The sequence below is a fragment of the Amphiura filiformis genome, chromosome 10 (genome assembly GCF_039555335.1).
Source record: "Amphiura filiformis chromosome 10, Afil_fr2py, whole genome shotgun sequence".
Taxonomy (NCBI): Eukaryota; Metazoa; Echinodermata; class Ophiuroidea; order Amphilepidida; family Amphiuridae; genus Amphiura; species Amphiura filiformis.
This window is the reverse complement of record NC_092637.1, coordinates 34,627,258-34,649,369: the sequence shown is the minus strand read 5'-3', so window position 1 is coordinate 34,649,369 and position 22,112 is coordinate 34,627,258. Positions and strand designations below refer to the sequence as shown.

Below are 22,112 nucleotides of genomic sequence, written 5' to 3'. Positions count from 1 at the left end.
AGTTGAGCTTTTATATTAAAACCGGAGATCTCCGGTTTTATTCAGAGTTCACCAATCGAGTGCGTGTAACACGCCCCGTGAATGTCAGCTCATGTATACGTATCATTAAATCAGTCACGTATATGCCTATCACTATTGGTCGTACGGCTTTACGCATAAACTATGTGCATATCGCTATTCGTCTTACATTTACCACTCTCCACTCTCAAACCAGATGTCTAGTCCGGGGAGTTTTGTATGGGCCAGTTTGTCACTTTTAAAACTGGACCTTCGTCTAATCAAATGCTTGTATCTTTGCTTCTTGAAGTCACACTGGATTCAATGGGGTATCATAATGTGCCGGATTAGATAGTACATCTAAAACCCAAGTGTTAAACGCCTCCACTAATTTGAAACATATCACAGCCCGTTTTCTTGATCGTACCAATATTTTTTCATGATGTTCCCTTGCATTCCTTTTCGATCATGGGGTATTCTTTTTAGGCATTACCAACCACTGCCTAATACAGCATCAGGATCAACCAGGATAAAAATCGTGACACACAAGAAAATCTGTTTTTAGAACCCTTTGCCAAACATGTTTTTCTTTGTCAGTCCTGATTGAGAGTTTGTGATTTAATGCTTAATATCTGAGGCAGCTGAAATGCAAAAAAAACCAATTATTGGAAGAATCAATATGCTTTATACAGGGTGTCACCACCCCCCCAACAAAACAAAACAAAACTGAACCCTCATTGCGCCGTCTTTTTCTCCTATTTCTGAAAAGTTGATGAAATATATTATGGTATATACGTATGTAAAGAAACCTTTAATCGTTAGCTTTAATAAACCAAAATAATTTATACCAATTGGCCCACAACTTTTGAAGATGTAGGGCCTACTCTTTTAAAGAACATACTGCAGTTACTGTCCGTTTACTTATACACAATACACAGTGCTCTTACCATTGACGCGTAACCTCTACAAATAGCATATGTTAGAAGTATGGGTAATTGCCTAGTTAACATCGGTGTGTGAAAAATAACCGGCCAATATTAAAAGTACATTTCTAAAATTCTAGAAAATATAGTTTTGTAACATGTCCTAAATATTTAGCTAATTTAGATGTTTGGAAATATTCGTACTTTGGTGTTTTAGTGTATGTTATAGGTAATAGTACAATTGCCTAGTTAACGTCGCTGTGTGAAAAATAACCGGCCAATATTAAAAGTACTCTTCTGAAATTCTAGAAAATATAGTTTTGTAACATGCTCTAAATTTTTAGCTAATTTAGGTGTTTGGAAATATTCGTACTTTGGTGTTTTAGGAAGGATATGTAAACGACAGATAACACCAAAACATATGAAGAAATTATTTTCAAACCGTGTCTGCAAGTCTGCAAATCACCATGCTTCTCATTTTCAAGAACGCTGGTTAACAATAAGCAGAGTATTGTCTCATTTCGTAAACAAAAGCCCACACAGAATTGTTCTCTAGCGTTCGCTTTATAATCGTTCACCCAACTGAAACTATAATACCAGCTCATTGCTCCATTGTACATGTAAAGCAAAAACATATGTTGTGTGGATTTAACCAGAGAAGATATGATTTAATCAGTTGAGCTGTTTTCAATGAGTGTTGTCTTGGTTTAATAGCTTTTAATGGGCCAGTAAGTCCTGCAAAGGTCGTGGTGAATTCTACTGTAGACATGACTGCATCATGAAAGTACCCGTTTTTCACTCTGTCCAAGGATAGCAAACAGAGTGGTTGGAATGAGTCAAGATCACCAGACCTCATAACACTTGACTCTTCCTTTGTGGCAATATCCAAAGCGACGTCTATGAGCGAGGACCACCAGCTGGCCTCCAAGATATTAGCAAACGTATTTATACTACTGCATTCGCAAGTATCCGGCGCACAATGATGGTACGCAACGCAATTGATGCAATGAGGACCAGGGTTGAAACATTTATTCGTCAAGGAGGCAACCAGGTAGAGAGGGCAGAGCAGCGCAGTAAACTCACTTCAGAGGAACCAAAGACATACGAAACAGCTATTTCAGAGCTACCTTTTATTCCAAGAAGAGACATGACTTATGTTGTAAATGAAAAGAAAGTAGGAAACAACAAAGTAAGAAAGTAAGAAACATATTAAAACAAAAATGCATAAATGACCAAGAAACAATAAGTAATTGCAAGTATAGCAAAAGACATCCCATCCTTCGTCCTGGTCCATTTTACCCTCAAATTAATGACACTTAACAAAATCTATTTGTGTAAGCAACAAATAACATGCAAAAATGGAATCCTCAAGCAAGAAAGCGCGGGCATCAAAAATAAGTGTCATGTTATTAACTACAGTTCAGCTTGGCTGAAAATTTCATATAAATGTCATGGTTGCTTTACGTTCCTACTCGTAGGTTGAACAAGTTGAAATATTGGCTTTCAGAGCATATTTGTGGGTGACTACTGTCACGCGATGTATTATACGGCTGGTATTTTTCCTATAAACAAACTTTAATTGTTAATTGTTCATTGTTGGTTAAATACCTTAAATAATAAACATCAACGGCGGTTTTTATCTATGTTAATTTTCGCTTTTTTTTGGTTGCAATTTTCTTCAAAATTGTTGTATTTACACCAAATCTGTGTTTACATTTAGATCCCTGTATATTTTCCCTTATTATAATTTTGCATATGTCCATAATTATGGCACTCTTACTATATGCATTTCTGAGAGTGCACATTTACCTGATTAAATTTGATGGTGGTGCGCCTAACAAGCGGCCTGTCCATCCTCTGTGTTGTTTTGTATAAAGTACCTGTTTTTTGGTGGATTCATCCCTTCAATTTTATATAGACACCATGCTAGTAACTTCAGGATTCTACTGGACAATTTATGTACATATCTGTGGATTTATCTTTGTGTAACAAATGGAAATAGTTTTGAATTTTTCAACTCTTGAAAACTTTGAAATGCACTGACTGCTATGGACAGGTTGTGTTTTGCCTTGGAATGTGCTCTTGAACTGAGCTACTTGACACCCAGGATATAATCCCCACTTCAAACTGTTGTTCTTTATGTTACAACTTTAACCTTGTTGTTAATAATGGCGTTATTGATCATCTTGCTACTCATAAACCTGTCTGGACCAATTAACTTCAATGACTCATATGCAACTATATGAATGTGAATATCATTTTTATAACAATGGATGAATAACTTTATGGAAAAAACAAAATGGAGCTCATCATCTTGTTTATCCTCCTTCTCATCCCTGTTCAACCATTGTGTGATGAGGAGTCACCTTTGGAAACTTTCATGATAAACAAAAGTCTATGGACAAGTTTAACAACAACTTTACCTAGTCCAAACCATCAACTTCATCATCTGAAATATCTGAAATGCCTGGTATCCTACTATGATAACTCTTCATGTACTTTTCGCCTTGAACTTTTGGTGTCTGGAGACATCAATCCTAACCCTGGACCTGAGAATCCCAACAACAAAAACCACCCTGATGCTTCTAATCATCATGCGCTTCAAAATGTTTCCTACAGCCGAAATGAACTGTTTCACCTCCGTTCCACCTCTAAATTACCCAATTCAACTTACTGCTTACCCCCGGACACATTAACTCACATTCAAAACCTTGGAATTCTAGCAGAAAAACCCCACCACTATCGCACACACAGAGGTAAGAAAGCTGGACGCCGCCGAACTAAGAATATTCCTGTACGAGCGGAAAAAAGATTTGACCCCCTGTTTGCAGAAATGAACAGATCTACATGTAGCAACCCCGACAATATTTGCACAATTTCCCCTTCATCTCATCATGATCACATTAAAGCTGTTTTATGGAATGCCCGATCAACTAGGAACAAAACCATCTCTGTTTATGACTTTGTCTTGGAAAATAACATCGACGTATTGTTTGTAACGGAGACCTGGTTATGTGAAGATGGCCTTGTCATAATTGGAGAACTCACACCTCCATCGTATTCCTTCCTCAATATTCCACGAACTGAAACTGATTAATGTGGAGGAATTGGAATTCTGTACAGATCAAATTTGAAACTCTCAATCAAAAGGACTGATATTAAAACTGTAACTTTTGAACATGCTATTGTAACGGATGTTTTAAGATGTGTAGAATATATTGTAGTGTATAGGCCACCGCCGTCTACTGTAAATGGGTTTAAGACTAAGGACTATTTAACTGAAATTGATGATTTTCTTTCTGATGTAAATATGAGTGCTAACAAAATTGTAGTTTTAGGTGATTTTAATTTGCATGTTGATATCCCAACCAAATCTGAAGTTGCATCTTTCATATCTATTTTATCTTGTTTGAATATGTCTCAACATGTTTTGGAACCAACTCACAAACGAGGTCATACTCTTGACTTGGTTATAACGAGGTCTGATGATGATATAATTAAGAACTGTAATGTGCGCAAATGTCTCAGTTCTGACCATTATGTTATACATTTCGATGTGTGCAAAAAGAAACCACCAAATCAGAAAATCAAATCTGTATCTCGCAAATATAAAACAATTGATATGCCATCTTTCATAAATGATCTGAATCTGGATTTGTCAAAACTTGAACTAAATGAAAACATGAATGCTGATTTTGCTTATGACTTATTTGAACAAACCATACAAAATGTCCTTGACAAACATGCACCAGCAACAACACGAATCAGGACAGTAAGACCAGTATCACCTTGGTACAATGATGAAATCAAAGAGGCACGTCGCATTCGCCGACGTCTAGAACGTAAATGGCAAAAACATGACACTGAAGAAAACCTAAAAGCCTTTAAAGAACAACATACGTCTGTAAATAAGCTTATACATGAAGCCAAGAAATCTTATTATAATGAACAACTAGCAGCCGCTGACAACAAACAGGTTTTTCAAATTATAAATAAACTTCTCAATAAGGGTGCCAAAGTTCTACCATCATGTGACTCATATAAAGAACTTAGCGATTCGTTTGCCGACTTCTTCAAAAACAAGATAGTCAAAATCCGAAATAATCTGGACAAAAATGGTAATAACATCCGAATACATACAGAAGTTCAAGAACTCAATCAAATACAGTCAATGCAAGAATTTAATTTGGTAGAGGAAGAAATCGTCAGAAAAATTATATGCAAGTTACCAAATAAGAATTGTTCTCTTGACGTTATTCCAACCTGGCTACTCAAGCAATGCATGTCATCAATTATTCCCACCTTAACTACAGTTATTAACATATCACTAAAGTCTGGCACTTTTCCCAACTCCTTGAAACAAGCTATTGTCACCCCTATCATAAAAGCAACCCTGGATCCCAATGAACTTAAAAATTATAGACCTGTCTCCAATATTAAATGTTTTTCAAAAATTATGGAAAAATGTGTTATGTCACAGATGTTTTCCCATATGTCTACAAATTGTTTGCTGGAGCCTTACCAATCTGCTTACAAGCCTAATCATGGAACAGAAACTGCTCTTCTGAAAGTGAAAAATGATATTCTATGTGCACTGGACAACAAAAAAGCTGTTTATCTTGTATTATTAGATCTAAGTGCAGCTTTTGACACTATTGATTTTGATATTTTGAATGATAGACTTGAAAAATCTCTTGGCATTAATGGAGCCGTGTGATCCTGGATACTCTCCTACCTCAAAGGACGCAATAGCCAAGTTGGTATAGGTGGTGATTTTTCTAAAACTCAAACAATGGAATTTGGCCTACCCCAGGGATCAGTGGTAGGTCCTGGGATGTTTAGCTACTACACATACCCACTTGGAAAAATTATCCAGAAACACAGATTGAACTATCATATACGCAGATGATACGCAAATATATACAGAATTTAATCCCCGCATACCTGGAGATAGTGTAACTGCTCTTTTCAAATTGGAATCATGTATTGCTGAAATCAAGAATTGGATGAATGTAAATAAGCTTAAACTGAATGAAGATAAAACCGAATTCTTTGTTGCTAGCTCTGCATATAATTTGAAATATATATATGAACCAACTCTTAATGTATGTGGAACAATTATCAAACCATCTGATTCTGTACGCAACCTTGGAGTTCTTTTTGATTCAACCATGTCTATGTCATCTCAAATATCTGCTGTCTCTCGCTCTTTAAATTATCATCTTCGTAATATAGGACGCATTCGCTGTTATATTGATAAAGACACTTGCAACCATGCTGTCCGCTCACTTGTTATTTCTCGAATTGATTATTGTAACTCTTTATTATATGGAACAACTGTAAAAACACACAAAAACTACAAAAGATACAAAACAGAGCTGCCAGACTTGTTTTCAAGGCAAACCGTATGGAACACACCACTCCTCTGCTGAAAGAGCTTCACTGGCTTCCAGTAAATGAGCTTATTACCTACAAACTACTCACATTCGCTTATAAAAGTAGACATGAAACAACACCACTGTACATACAAAATCTCCTAAAATCTCACACATTTTCTGATGGTATGTTCCTACGATCACATGCTGATGGCAGTCTGCTTGAATGTAAAAGAACTCACACAACATATGGGAATAATGCCTTCTGCAATTCTGTGCCAGCTCTCTGGAACAAATTACCTTTAAAACTTCGTACTTCACATAGTCTGCCCACTTTTAAATCTAACCTGAAAACCTATTTGTTTCCAAACTAAGTTTTTTATTTTTAATTAAGTTGTACATTAAGTGTAGCCTAAGATGTAGTGTAAGTTGTACTTTTAAGATCATTGTAAAGCGCTTTCTTCATACTTATGCTAAGGCGCTATATAAATTCCGTTTATTGTATTGTATTGTATTGTATTGTATTACCTTACATAAGCACATTTTTCTAAACAGGACATCAACCTTTAGTTTGTTTGTTTTACCAAAGTATTAGCCAGAATAGCTTTGATTATACTAACTTGCACCACTGGAACGTGAAAACATTAGACGCCAAATTTGAGACACAGCAAGAAGTTGGTGATATATTGAGTTCAGAGGTTAATAAACAGCCCGGGGCCAATTGCATAAGTTCTCATATTTTTTGTCAAGTCTGATCATAGACCCTATATGGTCTATGGTCTGATAAAAAAAAAGATTCAGTAAATTTGTTCATCGGGTCATTCCACAGGTTGGTGCGACCACTTTACTTTGTAATTGACAATGTTTCTAGTTTTCCCACTTCCACAGAATGTCCTGCAAAAAGAGGAAGTATAATAGAGCAGATGGCAGTACTGGACAACAATTTTTGCAGCCATTCTGACCTTTCAATGTACTCACTGGAATTGACGCCACTTCGTACATTGCAATGCACTGCCAGTCACGTAACAATTAAATAAATAAATAAACCGCAAAGAGCGCAGGAACTCTTCCGTAACCATGGTAATGTATTGTAATGATGGTCTAATGTTTTATATCATCTGACATTTCATGGGTCATTAGATGTAAAAGTCAGCGCACGACCAATACCGATTTGTTGGTTTGTCCTGCCATTTTGCTTAGTTTTTTTTACGTTTGTGGTTATATAGTGGTGCAAAGCGAGTAGCTAAACTAAGCTAAGATAAGCTAATCCCGGGTTACCATGTGGAGAACTCTAGATTGGAATATTACAGTGCTCCTGCTGTATTTTGCTGCTATTGGATTTGCACAGCTCGATTCAAGTAAGTAATGTAGCCCTATTTGAGGTGTACTGGTAAATTTGGATGCATGGGTTTTATTCAATTTAAACTCGGTACCACAAGACACAGGTAGGTGTACTCTCTTAAAAGTCCCCCCTGCAACACTTTCTGAACCGACCTGGGTAAAGTTCGACACGAACATACTCACTGACTCACACACCCCAAATACACCCCTACACACCCCACCCCTCCGTATGTCTAAACACCGGCAACCACAGACAGAAGACGAAATTTTACGTTTTGGTAATTGCCTAACTGATAGTGACGCATTCAATTTTTTTGTTTGGACTATATAGCTCGGACAATTTAGACATTGTGGTATTCGCACTCTTATCAATTCCGTCCAGCAAGTACAAATGACCGCAGTTCACTGTTCACAGTATTTTCTTATGTGTGACCCCGATATAATGTGTTTAGAATTTCACTCACACATACACCCCACACCCTAAATTATGTTGCCTGCATATACTGAAGTAGGATTTATTACATATCAAAAATATGTAAATATTTACCCGCTTGTCACTTCAGATGGAAAATGGAGTAGGCATGATACGTGACATTATTCAACAAATAAATTAGCATTATTTTGTGAAAATCAAATGGAAAAAAACGTTCTTATTTAGTTTCACTAATCCTAATGGAGTTGTTTTATGTAAAGAAAGGGGTGGCGAGGGGTTGGGCCTGTCAAAACTGTCGTAACTCATTTTCAACATAAGCATGATTTATGAGCCTATGTTATGTCTGAAAGCCCCGCGCGCGTTCGTGTTTCTTAGCGAGATATGTCAGCTGAAACGGAAAATTCATTTTTTTTTTCAGAGTAAATGAACCACAGGTTTATGCTGTCTTCTTTTGAACACTCTCAAATGGCATCTTAATTCAAATAAAACTTTAAAAATATTTTGTATGTTTGTTTGTTTTTATAGAAACATGTCGCTCAGGTCTTGGCATGAGTGATAGACGGATACCAGATAATCAACTAGCAGCTAGCTCTGTGTACGGTGATGATCCACTAACTTACGGACCACAAAATGCGAGGTACATAATTGTCAAAAACAGAGAAATAATATTATGACAGCAATTGAAGTTTAAACAGCCATTTGACTCAAAGATAATTGACACGGGTCTTCATCAGGACGTACTCCCGCGCTGAAATATCTTTCCGCAGTAACAATTGTTGAATTTTTAGTAAATAATACTAACTTGAAACATATATATTTACATCAATATCATCTATAATACCTTTAATCAGTTTTAATCAATTTTCAACATCAAAACATTGCTGGAAAATAACGAAACAAACTTCCTTATGATCTCATGAAAAACCTGTACAAAATCCCCATAGGAAAAGTGGCGGCGCTGTGCTTAATTAGCTAATTATGACGACCACCATAACAACAGATGACGCCCGGGCTATTTGACCTCTTTTTCTAAAACATGCGATGCCTAACAAATGATCAAGGTTATGAATTATGAACCTAGAGGAATAAAGGTATCCCCCGATTACAACGGATTAGTAATTGTTATACGATTATGTTATTTGCCACGATCCAAAAGAGATAACTTCCATACAGTTAATATCATGCAGCCTCACTACAGGGATTTCCTATCTAGCAGCGCATTATACAGGGTGTCTCAATAAAAATAGGACATGTGGATAAGGGGACGTAACTTAACATTTCGGCAGTAAAATCAAAACTTTTTTGTAGATATAAGAACCATAACGCTTCGTCTTTAAGTTGGTGCGCAGATCAGCAAAATCTGTTCACGCGTCACTGAGATAATTGGGATTGTACAAATAAACACATTTTTGGACCGTTCCAATGGGGCAATACACATAATGTGCTGCATTGTAGTTTCGAATGGAAAAAAAATGAAGTAAACTCTCAGTCTTGCTGGGTATGAGGTGAAAACATCCACCAACCAATCTCAATGGTTTTCACACTTTTCTCTTTGGGTTAAAAATATATGTGAGAATATACCTTCTTAAAATATAGTTCATACATTTCTCAAGCAACAAAACGGCCATGGGGTCAGTTAATTTTCATAATGTACACATGTTGACCAGGAAAATAAATCGTTTTTCAGATAATGAATCGGGAGAATTGCGATCCGCTACAGTTGATGCGTTTACATAGCTTTACATGGTTTAGGAGTCATTTATTGATCCCGATAATTCGCAAAGCGTGCTTCATCAACTGATTTGCACCAGGACTATCACTCAAACATTATATTGGAAAATGGTAAAGAAATCATATAACGTGTGTATTCTTTTTAAAGCCTGCATTGGTGCTACCTTTCAGATGAAAAAAATCCTGCTTATTTGTTGTTAAAATGCGCCAAATTCCTGTATATGGATGTTTTTGCTCAAAAGGGTAAATCCTGCTTAGGCTATGTTTTCAAAATCACTAGTCGTGCATCAACTAGCGTTTTTTTTGTGGTTACTTAACGCCATTCTTGAGATTCATTCATAGGAAAGAACCCTTTTAGTGGTTTTCTGGTCATGTATGTGTATACTATGAAACTATGTGACCGCTTGGCCCTATATTGTTACTTGAGAAATGTTTCAACAATATTGTTAACCAAAACAGAAAGTTGCGAAAAACATTCTTGGTTAATTTTTTAATTCGTACCCATCAACTTCATTTCTTTTTGTCCATTATAAACTAAAATGCAGCACGTTAGTGTTTAATGTGTATTACCCCATTGGAACGGTCCAAAATGGGTCTATTTGTAATATCCTAATTATCTTTGTGACGCGTGAACGGATTTGGAGGTTTTGTGCACCATTTTAAAGAAGAAGTGTCATGGTTTTTGAATCTTTAAAACATTTTTGATTTTACTGCCGACATTTTAAGTTACGTCCCCCAATCCACGGGGCCTATTTTTATTGAGACACCTTGTAGTTTAATTTCGACTTCCAAAATTGTTCAGTTTTAACATCAGATCAGGCTCAAAATGCCAAAAATTACTGATCACCAGAAGAGAACGATAGAAGCATATCATAGTGAAGAAAAATCTAACCGTGAAATTGCAAGATTATTGAATATTGACGAGGAATCTGTTCGATATAATTTGAGAAAAAATGAGATTCATGGCTCAATGGACAATCGCCCGAAATCTCGACGGCCGAAAAAAACAACACCAAGATAATAATAACAACCGAACCCAAATAGCGTTTGTATCAAACATTGTTGATGATGACCAGCGTTGCAGTCGGGATAACTGCAAGTCGATCATGATAACTTTTTGATAGCAACAGGGTATTGACGTCATTATGAGCCTCATTAAACAGCGCCGCCACTTTTTTCAATGGCATTTTACTGTGTAATTTACCGAAAAATAAGGATATTTTTTCTTTCTTTATTTTTTGTAAATGATGGTTCCAGGTTTCGGCAATTATGACTATTATTGATTAAAGGGTTTATATTTAAGTGACAGTTAGGTTTGATACGTTTTTCATTTGTAGTATCATTACAATTTAGCATTTTCTGCGGTTATAAGGGGTGCGGAAAGACATTTCAACGCGAGAGTACACACATCCACTCGAATATTAGACTTGCAAGAGAAAACAATAGTTGACATTACCCCAGATCTCAAAAGACATTTTATATTTTAAAAGTTGGTGCAGAATTGCTGTAAACTTGTTTGTTTTGGACAAAAAGCATTCTATTGCACATTATATTGCCATTTATCAGATGCCACTTTTCAGCCATAAATTAATTCTGGAGTATTTGTAAAAGAATGGCTTCCGATTTCGTAGATATTTCCAGGTGATTAACTTGGCAGCTAGTGCTTTTGCCTTACAACACAGTTTTACGGACAAATATAACGTATATGTTTTGCCAATAGATGTCACCAGTGCTGCTTTCCTTTTTTACAGTTTTGATAAAAATTACATTAAAGTATTAGAGGTAATGGCCAATATAATGTATACGTATAAGTTATAATGGGTTCGATTCCATAAAGTATATTCACAATTGATACACATTTTTCCGAAAACTAGAGATTACTAAGAAATTTGTCTAAAACGATCTAATTTGGTATTACACTCTATTATGTATTATGTATTCTTCTCTCCTAGATTAAATTTAAACCTCGGTGGTGGGGCCTGGTGTCCAGTCAGCGCACGACCAGAGAACACGGGTGGATACGAGTATCTAGAGATCAACTTCATCAACATGACCATGCTCACTGCCGTTTCAATGCAGGGCCGTTGGGATTACGGCCATGGTATGGAACTAGGAAGTTCCGTTTGGAATACACAACGAATGGTGAGAGTTGGTCGAGATATGCAGATCAGAATTTAGAAACAGTAAGTTTATCACTAGGATCCACAATATGCGCATCTATCAGGGCACAGTCCTTTAACCCGAATACATTTATACATTCATTGAATGACCTTTGAAAATTTGGGTACAAAAACTCATACTCTGAAACTTGAGGTCAAATTTTGCTCTATGATTGTTTACTTGAGGTTATTGAACTATGCCATTGGGATTATGCTATTGTGGTCCATCTCAATCTCAAAAATGCATCATGTTGTGTGTAAACCAACGTGCTTAGAACAATCATATTAGCGTCGATAATGGCCACTGGCGTTTGATAATTTTGATGACGTAATTTCGTTACCATTTGCAAATATTTTGGAATATAACAGAATTTATTCTTCTCATTTATCATTACATTATTTAAATCTCGTTTATTATATATTTGTTTTAAATTGTGTAGGTATTTGATGGTAACTCGGATACACAGACCATCAAAACAGTTGACCTAAGCCCAGCCATTATAGCCACCAAAGTCAGGATTGTTCCTGTAGTAGAGATGGTCACATCGGTGTGTATGAGGGTGGAACTCTTTGGATGTCTATGGCAAGGTATGTACCCAGCAAACACGAAAACGTTTTAAAAACGTTTTAAATAAGTTATATTTTGGCTTTTGGTTTAGGTAAAAACGTTTTAATAACATTAAAATGTCGGGTTATATAAAGGTCATGATAACGTTTTAAAACGTTTTGTATGAAAACACACTACAACAATATTTTTAAATGTTTTCAAAAAATGTTATTGTAAACTATTTTTCCAAATATTTTTGCCAAATATTGTGTCAATACTTAAATAACATTATCTTAAAATATTTGAACCCAGCAAACACATAAATGTTCTTAAAATGTTGTTTTCAAAATCTTTTAATAACATTTAAATGTCGGGTTATATAAAGGTCATGAAAACGTTTTTAAAACGTTATTGAAAATATTTTGGGCAAACATTTTACGCAAAATATTTTTTCAACCCCAAAATAACATTTTGTTTAGAATGTTTTGTATCAAGTTTTCAAGAATGTTTTTGGAATGTTATTAAAATGTTTTTATACCCTTTATATAACCCGACATTTAAACGTTTTCTGTAAAACATTTTTGTTTGCTGAGCAGTAGATTATAAAAAAATGTTTTTTAAAGTTATGAAAACGTTTTATACTCTTAATATACCCTTTATATAACCCGACATTTAAACGTTTTCTGACAACCTTTTATAACCTTTTGCGAATGATGTCGAAAACGTTTTGTGTTTGCTGGGCCCAGCAAACACAAAAACCGTGTTTAAAACGTTTTAAATAAGTTATATTTTGGGTTTTGGTTTAGGTAAAAACGTTTTAATAACATTAAAATGTCGGGTTATATAATGGTCATGAAATCGTTTTAAAACGTTTTGTATGAAAACACACTACAACAATATTTTTAAAATGTCATTGTAAACTATTTTTGCAAACATTTTTGGCCAAATATTTTGTCAACACTTAAATAACATTATGTTAAAATGTTCTTAAAATGTTTTTTACAAAACGTTTTAATAACATTTAAATGTCGGGTTATATAAAGGTCGTGAAAACATTTTTAAAACGTTATTGTAAATATTTTTTCAAACCCAAAATAACATTCTGTTTAGAATGATTTGTACCAAGTTTTCATAAATTTTTTTGAAATGTTATTAAAACGTTTTTATAACCTTTATATAACCCGACATTTAAATGTTTTCTGTAAAACATTTTTGTTAGCTGTGCTGTAAATTACCAACAAATGTTATTTAATGTTATGAAAACGTTTTATACCATTAATGTACCCTTTATATAACCCGACAATTAAACGTTTTCTGACAACCTTGTATAACCTTTTGCGAATGATGTCGAAAACGTTTTGTGTTTGCTGGGATAATCATAATTTATTGTTTCTTTTGTTTGTTTGTAATAAGAAACATGTCGTTCAAGTCTCGGCATGAGTGACAGACGGATACCAAATAACCAGCTAGCAGCTAGCTCTGTGTACGGTGATGATCCACTAACTTACGGACCACAAAATGCAAGGTAGGCATACTTAGACTTGTCAAATCTAGCAAATGAAGGATTTTGATGTCTGTGAAATTTGAGACAAAGGAAACTTTACAATTGAATTCCACTTTCACTAAATGATGTAGATAACACGAGATATATCTTTCAAACTGAGTGCAGAAATGTAGTACATTTTTTAGTAACCGAAAGCATTTTATTGCTCATCATATTGCCATTTTCAAGTGCAATTTCTCAGCCATAAATGATTTCGTGAGTGTTTGTTTAAAAATAACGGCTTCCTATTTTGTAGATATTTGCATACATACATACATACATACATACATACATAAATACAATAGGCTTTTATATAGCGCCATTTCAAATGATCACAGCGCTCAATACAACATAGCAAGAAAAATATAGCAAAAACATGACAGAATATAAGCAAATGCAATAAAAGCAATTATATTTCTGAAAACAGGAATGTTTTCAGCCCTTTTTTGAACACTGGCAAAGAGTTGGAGGAGCGGACAGAAACAGGTAGCTGGTTCCACAACTTAGGAGCTGTGAAAGCAAAAGCCTTATCAGCGGCTGACTTAAATGAACGGTAGTGGAGTTTGGGCACATGCAGGCGAGTGGCATCGGTGGCAGATCGAAGTCCTCGTCTTCCAGGGATATATAATGACAAGGAGGATGCCAAATAATCCGGCCCCAAGCCAGCAAGGCACTTGTAAACATACAACATGGCTTTGTAGTAGACTCTCTCCCTCACGGGCAGCCAGTGCAATTCGCGGAGCAATGGGGTAGCATGGTCTTTCTTGGCTGCAAGAAAAATTATCTTGGCTGCCCAATTCTCTAGTCTTTGAAGACGAGCAATTTCAGTAACATTCGAACCCAAAAGTAAGATGTTACCATAATCCAATCTGGATAGAACGAGTGAGCGAATAACATTGTTACAAGTATCAAAGTCTAGAAAATGACGAATGCGAGAGATGTTACGGAGATGGTAGGTTATGCTGCGTGAGAGAGAAGTAACTTGGGTGGACATGGACATTTGGCTATCGAAAACGACACCAAGGTTGCGCACGGTCTCAAGTTGCAAGTGATTAGCTTGGCAGTTCTTTTGCCTATATTTTTGCAATATTTTTATTACAGATTTGTTTAAAAAATGCATTTGAAACTGTGTACTCCTGGTTGCTGGTAAAGTAATTAGAGGTAATGGCTAAGTATGATGTTGTAATAAGAATGCTAATGTAATGTATGTAGGTTATACAGTCAGCCACCTGGACAACCGATTCTTTAGAAATGCTTAGTCGCGCTAAAAGTCGATCGATACATGTTAAAATCAGCACAATTCAGAGATACACCTTTTTGCAATGAAATTAATTTTCTCGGTCAAATATAAAGCAATATTTTTTTTTTTCTTCAGTAATGTCAGTTAAAAACTTGGTGCTTGGATATGCATTTTTTTTTAAAATCCTGGTGTTAAAATTAAGCATCAAATTGTGTCTTTTAGTGTGATATTTTTGATTTTTATAGGCCTTGAATTCGCCCGCGAGCTTTTTACGGAATTCATGTTTTAGCGTCTCAAACTAATATAGTTTGCTAAAGAAAGATATTTCCCACCCCTGTAAGGAACGTCGTGTGGGTCTATATGTTATAGTTTTGTCAGAATTTCCGTTTTTGTTTTACCCTTTTTCCCTTCATGCTCCGATAATGTCAAAGTCAGTACTTTTATCTCGAGAGCAACCAGCAGAAATAGTCGATATTTCCTTTGTTGTTTATCCAGGTCAATTTTCCATTGAAAGCAAATTGCCCGACCAGCGATTTGGTAGCCCAAATCCCCAATTGAGTGTTCTGGTTAAACATGATCAGTAGGAGCGCTATAGGCCTGGGAATTTCTTTGCTATATTGAAGTTCTAGCAACACTGTAGCCATGCCGGTATTCCTATTAAACCCAGGGATATCGATCCACAATGCTAGTATTAGCCTTAGATTTCACGCGTTGATTTTGAAAAATGGTCAGCCGGCAGTAAAAATGGTGAAATGAAAACGCAAATTCTGACAAAACTATGATATATCGCTCACGGTGATGTGCTTTAGAAAGTTGGGAAAAATCCTTCATTAGCGAACTATCTTACTTTGAAAAGCTAAAAGGTTGATCAAAAAAAAGGCTCGCGGGCAGAGTTTAAGCCTATCAAAATCGAAAATCTTACACTAAATGACTAAATTTCACGCCTAAGTTTAACACTAGAAATTTAAAAAAAAAATACAGTATCAAGCACTACAATTTTTCCTGACATTTACTGAAAAAATGAAAATGATTGCTTTTCATTTGGCCGAGAAAATTAATTTTACATCGAAAAGGTGTAACTAAAAATTTAGCTCATTTCAACACCAAATTCGATCGTTTGTATTGCCTCATTAAATGACTGAGTGAGCCTTGCATAACAAAAGAATCTGTTGTCCAGGATGCTAACTGTATAATGAGATCTATTCTACAAAGTATATTCACACTTGGTACACTTCTTATAAGAACTAGGGATTTCGTAAAACTCGTAAAAATACAGAGCAACATGAAATTATTTTAAAAACATTTAAAATCGAAGAATTACTAACTTTGTATATACTTTTTTATGTATTCTTTTCTCCTAGATTAAATTTAAACCTCGGTGGCGGGGCTTGGTGTCCAGACAGCGTACGGCCAGAGAGCACGGGTGGATATGAGTACCTAGAGATAAGCCTCCTCAACATGACCATGGTCACTGCCGTTTCCATGCAGGGCCGTTGGGATTACGGCCTTGGTAGGGAATACGTTAGGAAGTTCCGTTTGGAATACACAACGAATGGTGGGAGTTGGTCGAGATATGCAGATCAGAATTTAGAAACAGTAAGTTTTTGCAGCAATTCACAAAGTCATTTTCATATGAAACCAACAATTTGTCATCAATACCAGTGCACATACCCTACGAATTGCTATATTATCGTTTATCCCAGCCCTCAGGAGATGAAGGTGATTCAAAACTAAGGAGAAGATACCGAGTCAAGTTAAAAATAAACACTTTAAGCATAAAGAGTTCAACAATGAATGATGCTTTAACGGTTTTTTAAATTGTTTTTATTTTAATAAAATGCAGGTTTTTCTACATCGTTCCTTCTTCTATCTTGTACAGCTTCATTTTGTTTATTTTTTTTAAAACTATAGTTTGTACTTTATGCTTCTCATCTATCATTACATTATTAAAAATCTCGTTTATTATATATGTGACACGATCTGCTCCATGGGGGCCACAGGAAGCATTTTGAAAATTGAGTTATTATAATAATTACCTTGCAGTAACATTAGGCTAAAAACTAGGTCTAGCATACTTGGCTCTTAAGTTATGAAGATTCGTGATGTGTATTTTCTTATGTATTTCTTTTTTTGTTCATTCCATATTTTTTGCTTTTTTCTGAATTTCAAATTTGCCGCATTTCTCTCCCCACATGGACGGGATCATGTCACATATTTGTTTTAAACTTTGTAGGTATTTGATGGTAACTCGGACACACAGACCATCAAGACGGTTGACCTTAGCCCAGCCATTATAGCCACCAAACTCAGGATTGTTCCTGTAGTAGAGAAGGTCACAACGGAGTGTATGAGGATAGAGCTCTTTGGATGTCTATGGCAAGGTATGTGATCAGAACATCAGGAATTCATTTATTGAAAGTTATCTGAAGTATCAAACTGCGTAGACTCTCATTCATCTTGGTATGTTGAAATTAAGATTTAATTTAAATTTGGTCAACCAGACATACCTATTTTGACGGACTAACCGACGTTGCGACTGAAACCTTCAGTCTTCAGCTGGGTTGTGATGCAAATGACCTTGAGTACCGGACGCTTCCGGTATTGATGACAATCGACGAGGAATGTCCTTTATGATTCAGTTGAGCAAGCCTGTGAATGTTCGGGTGAGCAAGCCTGCGAAGACTCTTACACAGGAGAAACCGCCCAACCTCTTCATAATCGCATGGTACAACACCGCAGAGCTAGCTCAGGTGGAAACGACTCAGCGGTTTTCTACATCTGAAAGCCAGCGGACACCACTTTGACACCAAGGATGTCCGTATTTTAGACCGTGAGCAGCGTTGGTTTGAGCGGGGTGTGAAAGGGGCTATCTGGGTGAGAGCGGAGCAACCATCTCTCAACCGTGAAGGAGGCGTCCGGGCCAAGCTGTCACACGGCTGGGACCGAATCATAAAGGACACTCCTCGTCGACTGTCATTAATAATACCGGAAGTGTCCGGTACTCAAGGTCATTTGCATCACAACCCAGCTGAAGACTGAAGGTTTCAGTCGCAACGTCGGTTCGTCCGTCAAAATAGATATGTCTGGTTGACCAGATTTAAATTAAATCTTAATTATCTGAAGTATGTTTATTTGATACATTAATGGTGTGACCGATTCAACAAGTGAGGTCATAATGACAAAAACATTTTGCTTACAAGGTAAAAAAGGCCTAAAATCTAAAATATCACAGTGTCCAGCATCTGAAAGAGGGCAAGATCTCTCACAGGTTTAGACCTGCCTCCTTGCCCCTGTTACCTACATACATACATAAAACATTTCTATAGCGCTTTTTTGCAGTTCAAAGCCCATTCTCTTTGTCACATGTTAATAATCCTTTTTGTTTTTTAATTTAGGCCTAACTACACCACAATCTACGCCTTTAGCGGGTACCACTGAATCATCTACCACAGAAGTCTTAATGACAAATGATCCCGGTACGTTATTTCTTTCAGCCTAACCATCTTTTGCAATATAAAGTTTGTCACTACTTTACAATACCTAAATAAGTATGTGATGTTTCACTGCTTTTTCTCAGCAAACATGATGGTAATAACTCTGGATATAGGATTCATTGGTTTTACGATATTTCTGTTTGAATCGGAACATAATCATAATTTATTGTTTCTTTTGTATGTTTGTATTTAAAGAAACATGTCGTTCAAGTCTCGGCATGAGTGACAGACGGATATCAAATAACCAGCTAGCAGCTAGCTCTGTGTACAGTGATGATCCACTAACTTACGGACCACAGAATGCAAGGTAGGCCTACTTAGTGTTGTCAAATTTAACCAATGAAGAATTTTGTTGTGTGAGAATATTGAGACAAAGGAAACTTTACAATTGAATTCCACTTTCACTAAATTATTTGTTGTAGATAACACGTTATATATCTTTCAAACTGGGTGCAGAAATTACGTACATTTTTAGTAACCGAAAGCATTCCGTTGGAGTTTTGACATACTAACGTATGGCGATTTTGGGGCAAAATGAGTTATATAAACTTTCAAAATCTATGAATGAACCTCTCTCTATATATATATATTCACAAGGTTTTGAGACGTAAATATAATTCGTTAATGAGATATGGCACTAATTAGGGTGATCGTTCTATGAATTGACATACAGTGCTGTCGTATCATCATGAAGATACGTCGCCATAGGCCACCGTGAAACTGCAGTTGCCTATTGTTTTGACATACTGTCGCATCACATGACGTATCATTATTAATTTATAGGTTGTCAAATTGGGCATGTTTTGGTATACTGTCGTGTGAGTTTAATTAATTACTTCGAACTAGTGAATGAATAAAAAGTTTGTATTATGTTGAGAACAAATACAGATATATTATTGATTATATTGTTTGATACTAATAAACATACTTTACTTTGGTGCTCTCCAGTTGATCTTCAAAAATTGTAAAAACTTTAAATGCGATTTTCTCAAAACTACATTTTTCGTCACAAGACAGTATGTAAAAACATCGATGATCATCATATTGCAATTTTAAAATGCAATTGGTGAGTGTTTGTTTAAAAATAACGGCTATTTTGTAGATATTTGCAAGTAATGAGGTTTGCAGTTTCTATTGCCTATATAGATGCAATATTATTACAGGTTTGTTTAAAAATGCATTTGAAACTGTGTACTACTGGTTACTGGTATGTGTTATATTATAATGGCAACGATTCCATAAAGTATATTCACAATTGGTACACTTTGTTTTTCTAAGAACTAGAAATTTATAAGAGAAACTCATAAAAATACAGAGCAACATGACATTTAAAATTTAAGAACAACTAACTTTGTATATATACTTTTTTATGTATTCCTCTCTCCTAGATTAAATTTAAACCTCGGTGGCGGGGCCTGGTGTCCAGACAGCGTACGACCAGAGAACACGGGTGGATATGAATACCTAGAGATAAACCTCATCAACATGACCATGGTCACTGCCGTTTCCATGCAGGGTCGTTGGGATTTCGGCCACGGTAGAGAATACGTTAAGAAGTTCCGTTTGGAATACACAACGAATGACGGGAGTTGGATGAGATATAAAGATCAGAATTTAGAAACAGTAAGTTTTTCAGCAATTCACAGTCACAAGTCATTTTCATATGAAACCAACAGTTTGTCATCAATACCAGTGCCCATACCCTACTAATTGGTATATTATCGTTTTATCCCAGCCCCCAGGAAGATAAACGTGATTCAAAATTAAAAGGAGAAGATACCGAGTTAAGTTGAAAATAAACACTTTGTACTGTAAGCATTAATAGTTCAACAATGAATGATGCTTATACGGTTAAAAAAATTTTTTTTAAAATAAAATGCAGGTATTTCTATATCGTTCCTTCTTCCATCTTGTACAGCTTCATTTTGTTTATTCTTTTTAACTATAGTTTGTACTGTATTCTTCTCATTTATCATTACATTATTAAAAATCTCGTTTATTATATATGTGACACGATCTGCTCCATGGGGCCACAGGAAGCATTTTGAAAATTGAGTTATTATAATAATTACCTTGCAGTAACATTAGGCTATCATATACTGAAAACACCAAAGGTCTAGCATACTTGGCTCTTAAGTTATGAAGATTCGTGATTTGTATTTTCTTATGTATTTTATTGTTGTTTTTGTATTCCATATTTTTGCCGTTTTCTCAATTTCAAAGTTGCCGCCTTTGCCCCCCCCCATGAACCAGATCATGTCACATATTTGTTTTAAACTTTGTAGGTATTTGATGGTAACTCAGACACACAGACCATTAAGACTGTTGACCTAAGCCCAGCCATTATAGCCACCAAAGTCAGGATTGTTCCTGTAGTAGAGAAGGTCACAACGGAGTGTATGAGGATAGAGCTCTTTGGATGTCTATGGCAAGGTATGTATGTGAAACTATGTGATCAGAACATCTGGAATTCATTTATTGAAAGTTATCTGAAGTATGCATACTTAAATGTTGTGGAAGATTCAACAAGTGAGCCCATAATTTGTTTGTAGCGATATTGTTGTTTTGCCAAAAGCGTTATAAAATATATCCCACAGAATCACAATTTCTGTGTCTCTACAAGTTTCTCTACAGATGAAACAGACTTGTTTGATTAACTAAGATGAAGTATTATTGTTGAACACCCTGTAGTAGTTCATTTGTCTTATTGTTGACCTACACATGGGTTAGCCCACTTTACCTTGGTAACAGTCAAAACATCGTATTGCATAAAAGAACTTTGCATACAAATTACCTCTAGATTTATCACATTTACATACATTCTCAACTGAAATATTCTAGAGAGGGGAGTACACCGTAACGTGTAAACATTACCATACTAGTTTCTATTTTGTTTGTCACTTACTGCAGATCCACCGGTGATAACTCAAGAGTTACGAGATGAGAGTGGTTTAGAGGACCATCCCATCGCCTTTATATGCAAAGCATCCGGGCACCCTACCCCTACATTTGAATGGATGAAAGGAAACAAAAAAATAGCATCCAACACAAGATACACATTCATGCCCATACCAAATGGATACATTTTATGGATCGAACTACTGAGAACAAGGGACAATTCACAGTACTCGTGTGTCGCTACAAATTCTGAAGGTTCTGCGACAACATCAGCCAACCTGCATGTATTTCCATGTAAGTACCTTGCATGCTCATTATCGGATAAGAGAATCATAAGTCGGACTTTTCTTCTCAAATGCGATCTTCAGTTGATAGCACCAATCAGTGGAGAGTAACTCTATTTCTTAAATTTACTGTCTACATAAACAATA

General features: G+C 35.8%; 2 protein-coding genes across 2 annotated transcripts; both read left to right on the top strand.

The window, feature by feature from the left end:
- Positions 1-7,467: 7,467 nt before the first annotated feature.
- Positions 7,468-22,076, top strand: LOC140161818 (epithelial discoidin domain-containing receptor 1-like). The gene is made up of 8 exons (XM_072185115.1): positions 7,468-7,653; positions 8,595-8,706; positions 11,753-11,983; positions 12,400-12,547; positions 13,920-14,031; positions 20,172-20,406; positions 21,069-21,216; positions 21,694-22,076. The coding sequence occupies exons 4-8, from the start codon at positions 12,496-12,498 to the stop codon at positions 22,074-22,076; spliced, it is 930 nt and encodes a 309-aa protein (XP_072041216.1). The 5' UTR covers positions 7,468-7,653; positions 8,595-8,706; positions 11,753-11,983; positions 12,400-12,495.
- Positions 7,575-11,978, top strand: LOC140161819 (discoidin domain-containing receptor tyrosine kinase B-like). Its single transcript, XM_072185116.1, has 3 exons — positions 7,575-7,653; positions 8,595-8,706; positions 11,753-11,978. The coding sequence occupies exons 1-3, from the start codon at positions 7,575-7,577 to the stop codon at positions 11,976-11,978; spliced, it is 417 nt and encodes a 138-aa protein (XP_072041217.1).
- Positions 22,077-22,112: the final 36 nt, after the last annotated feature.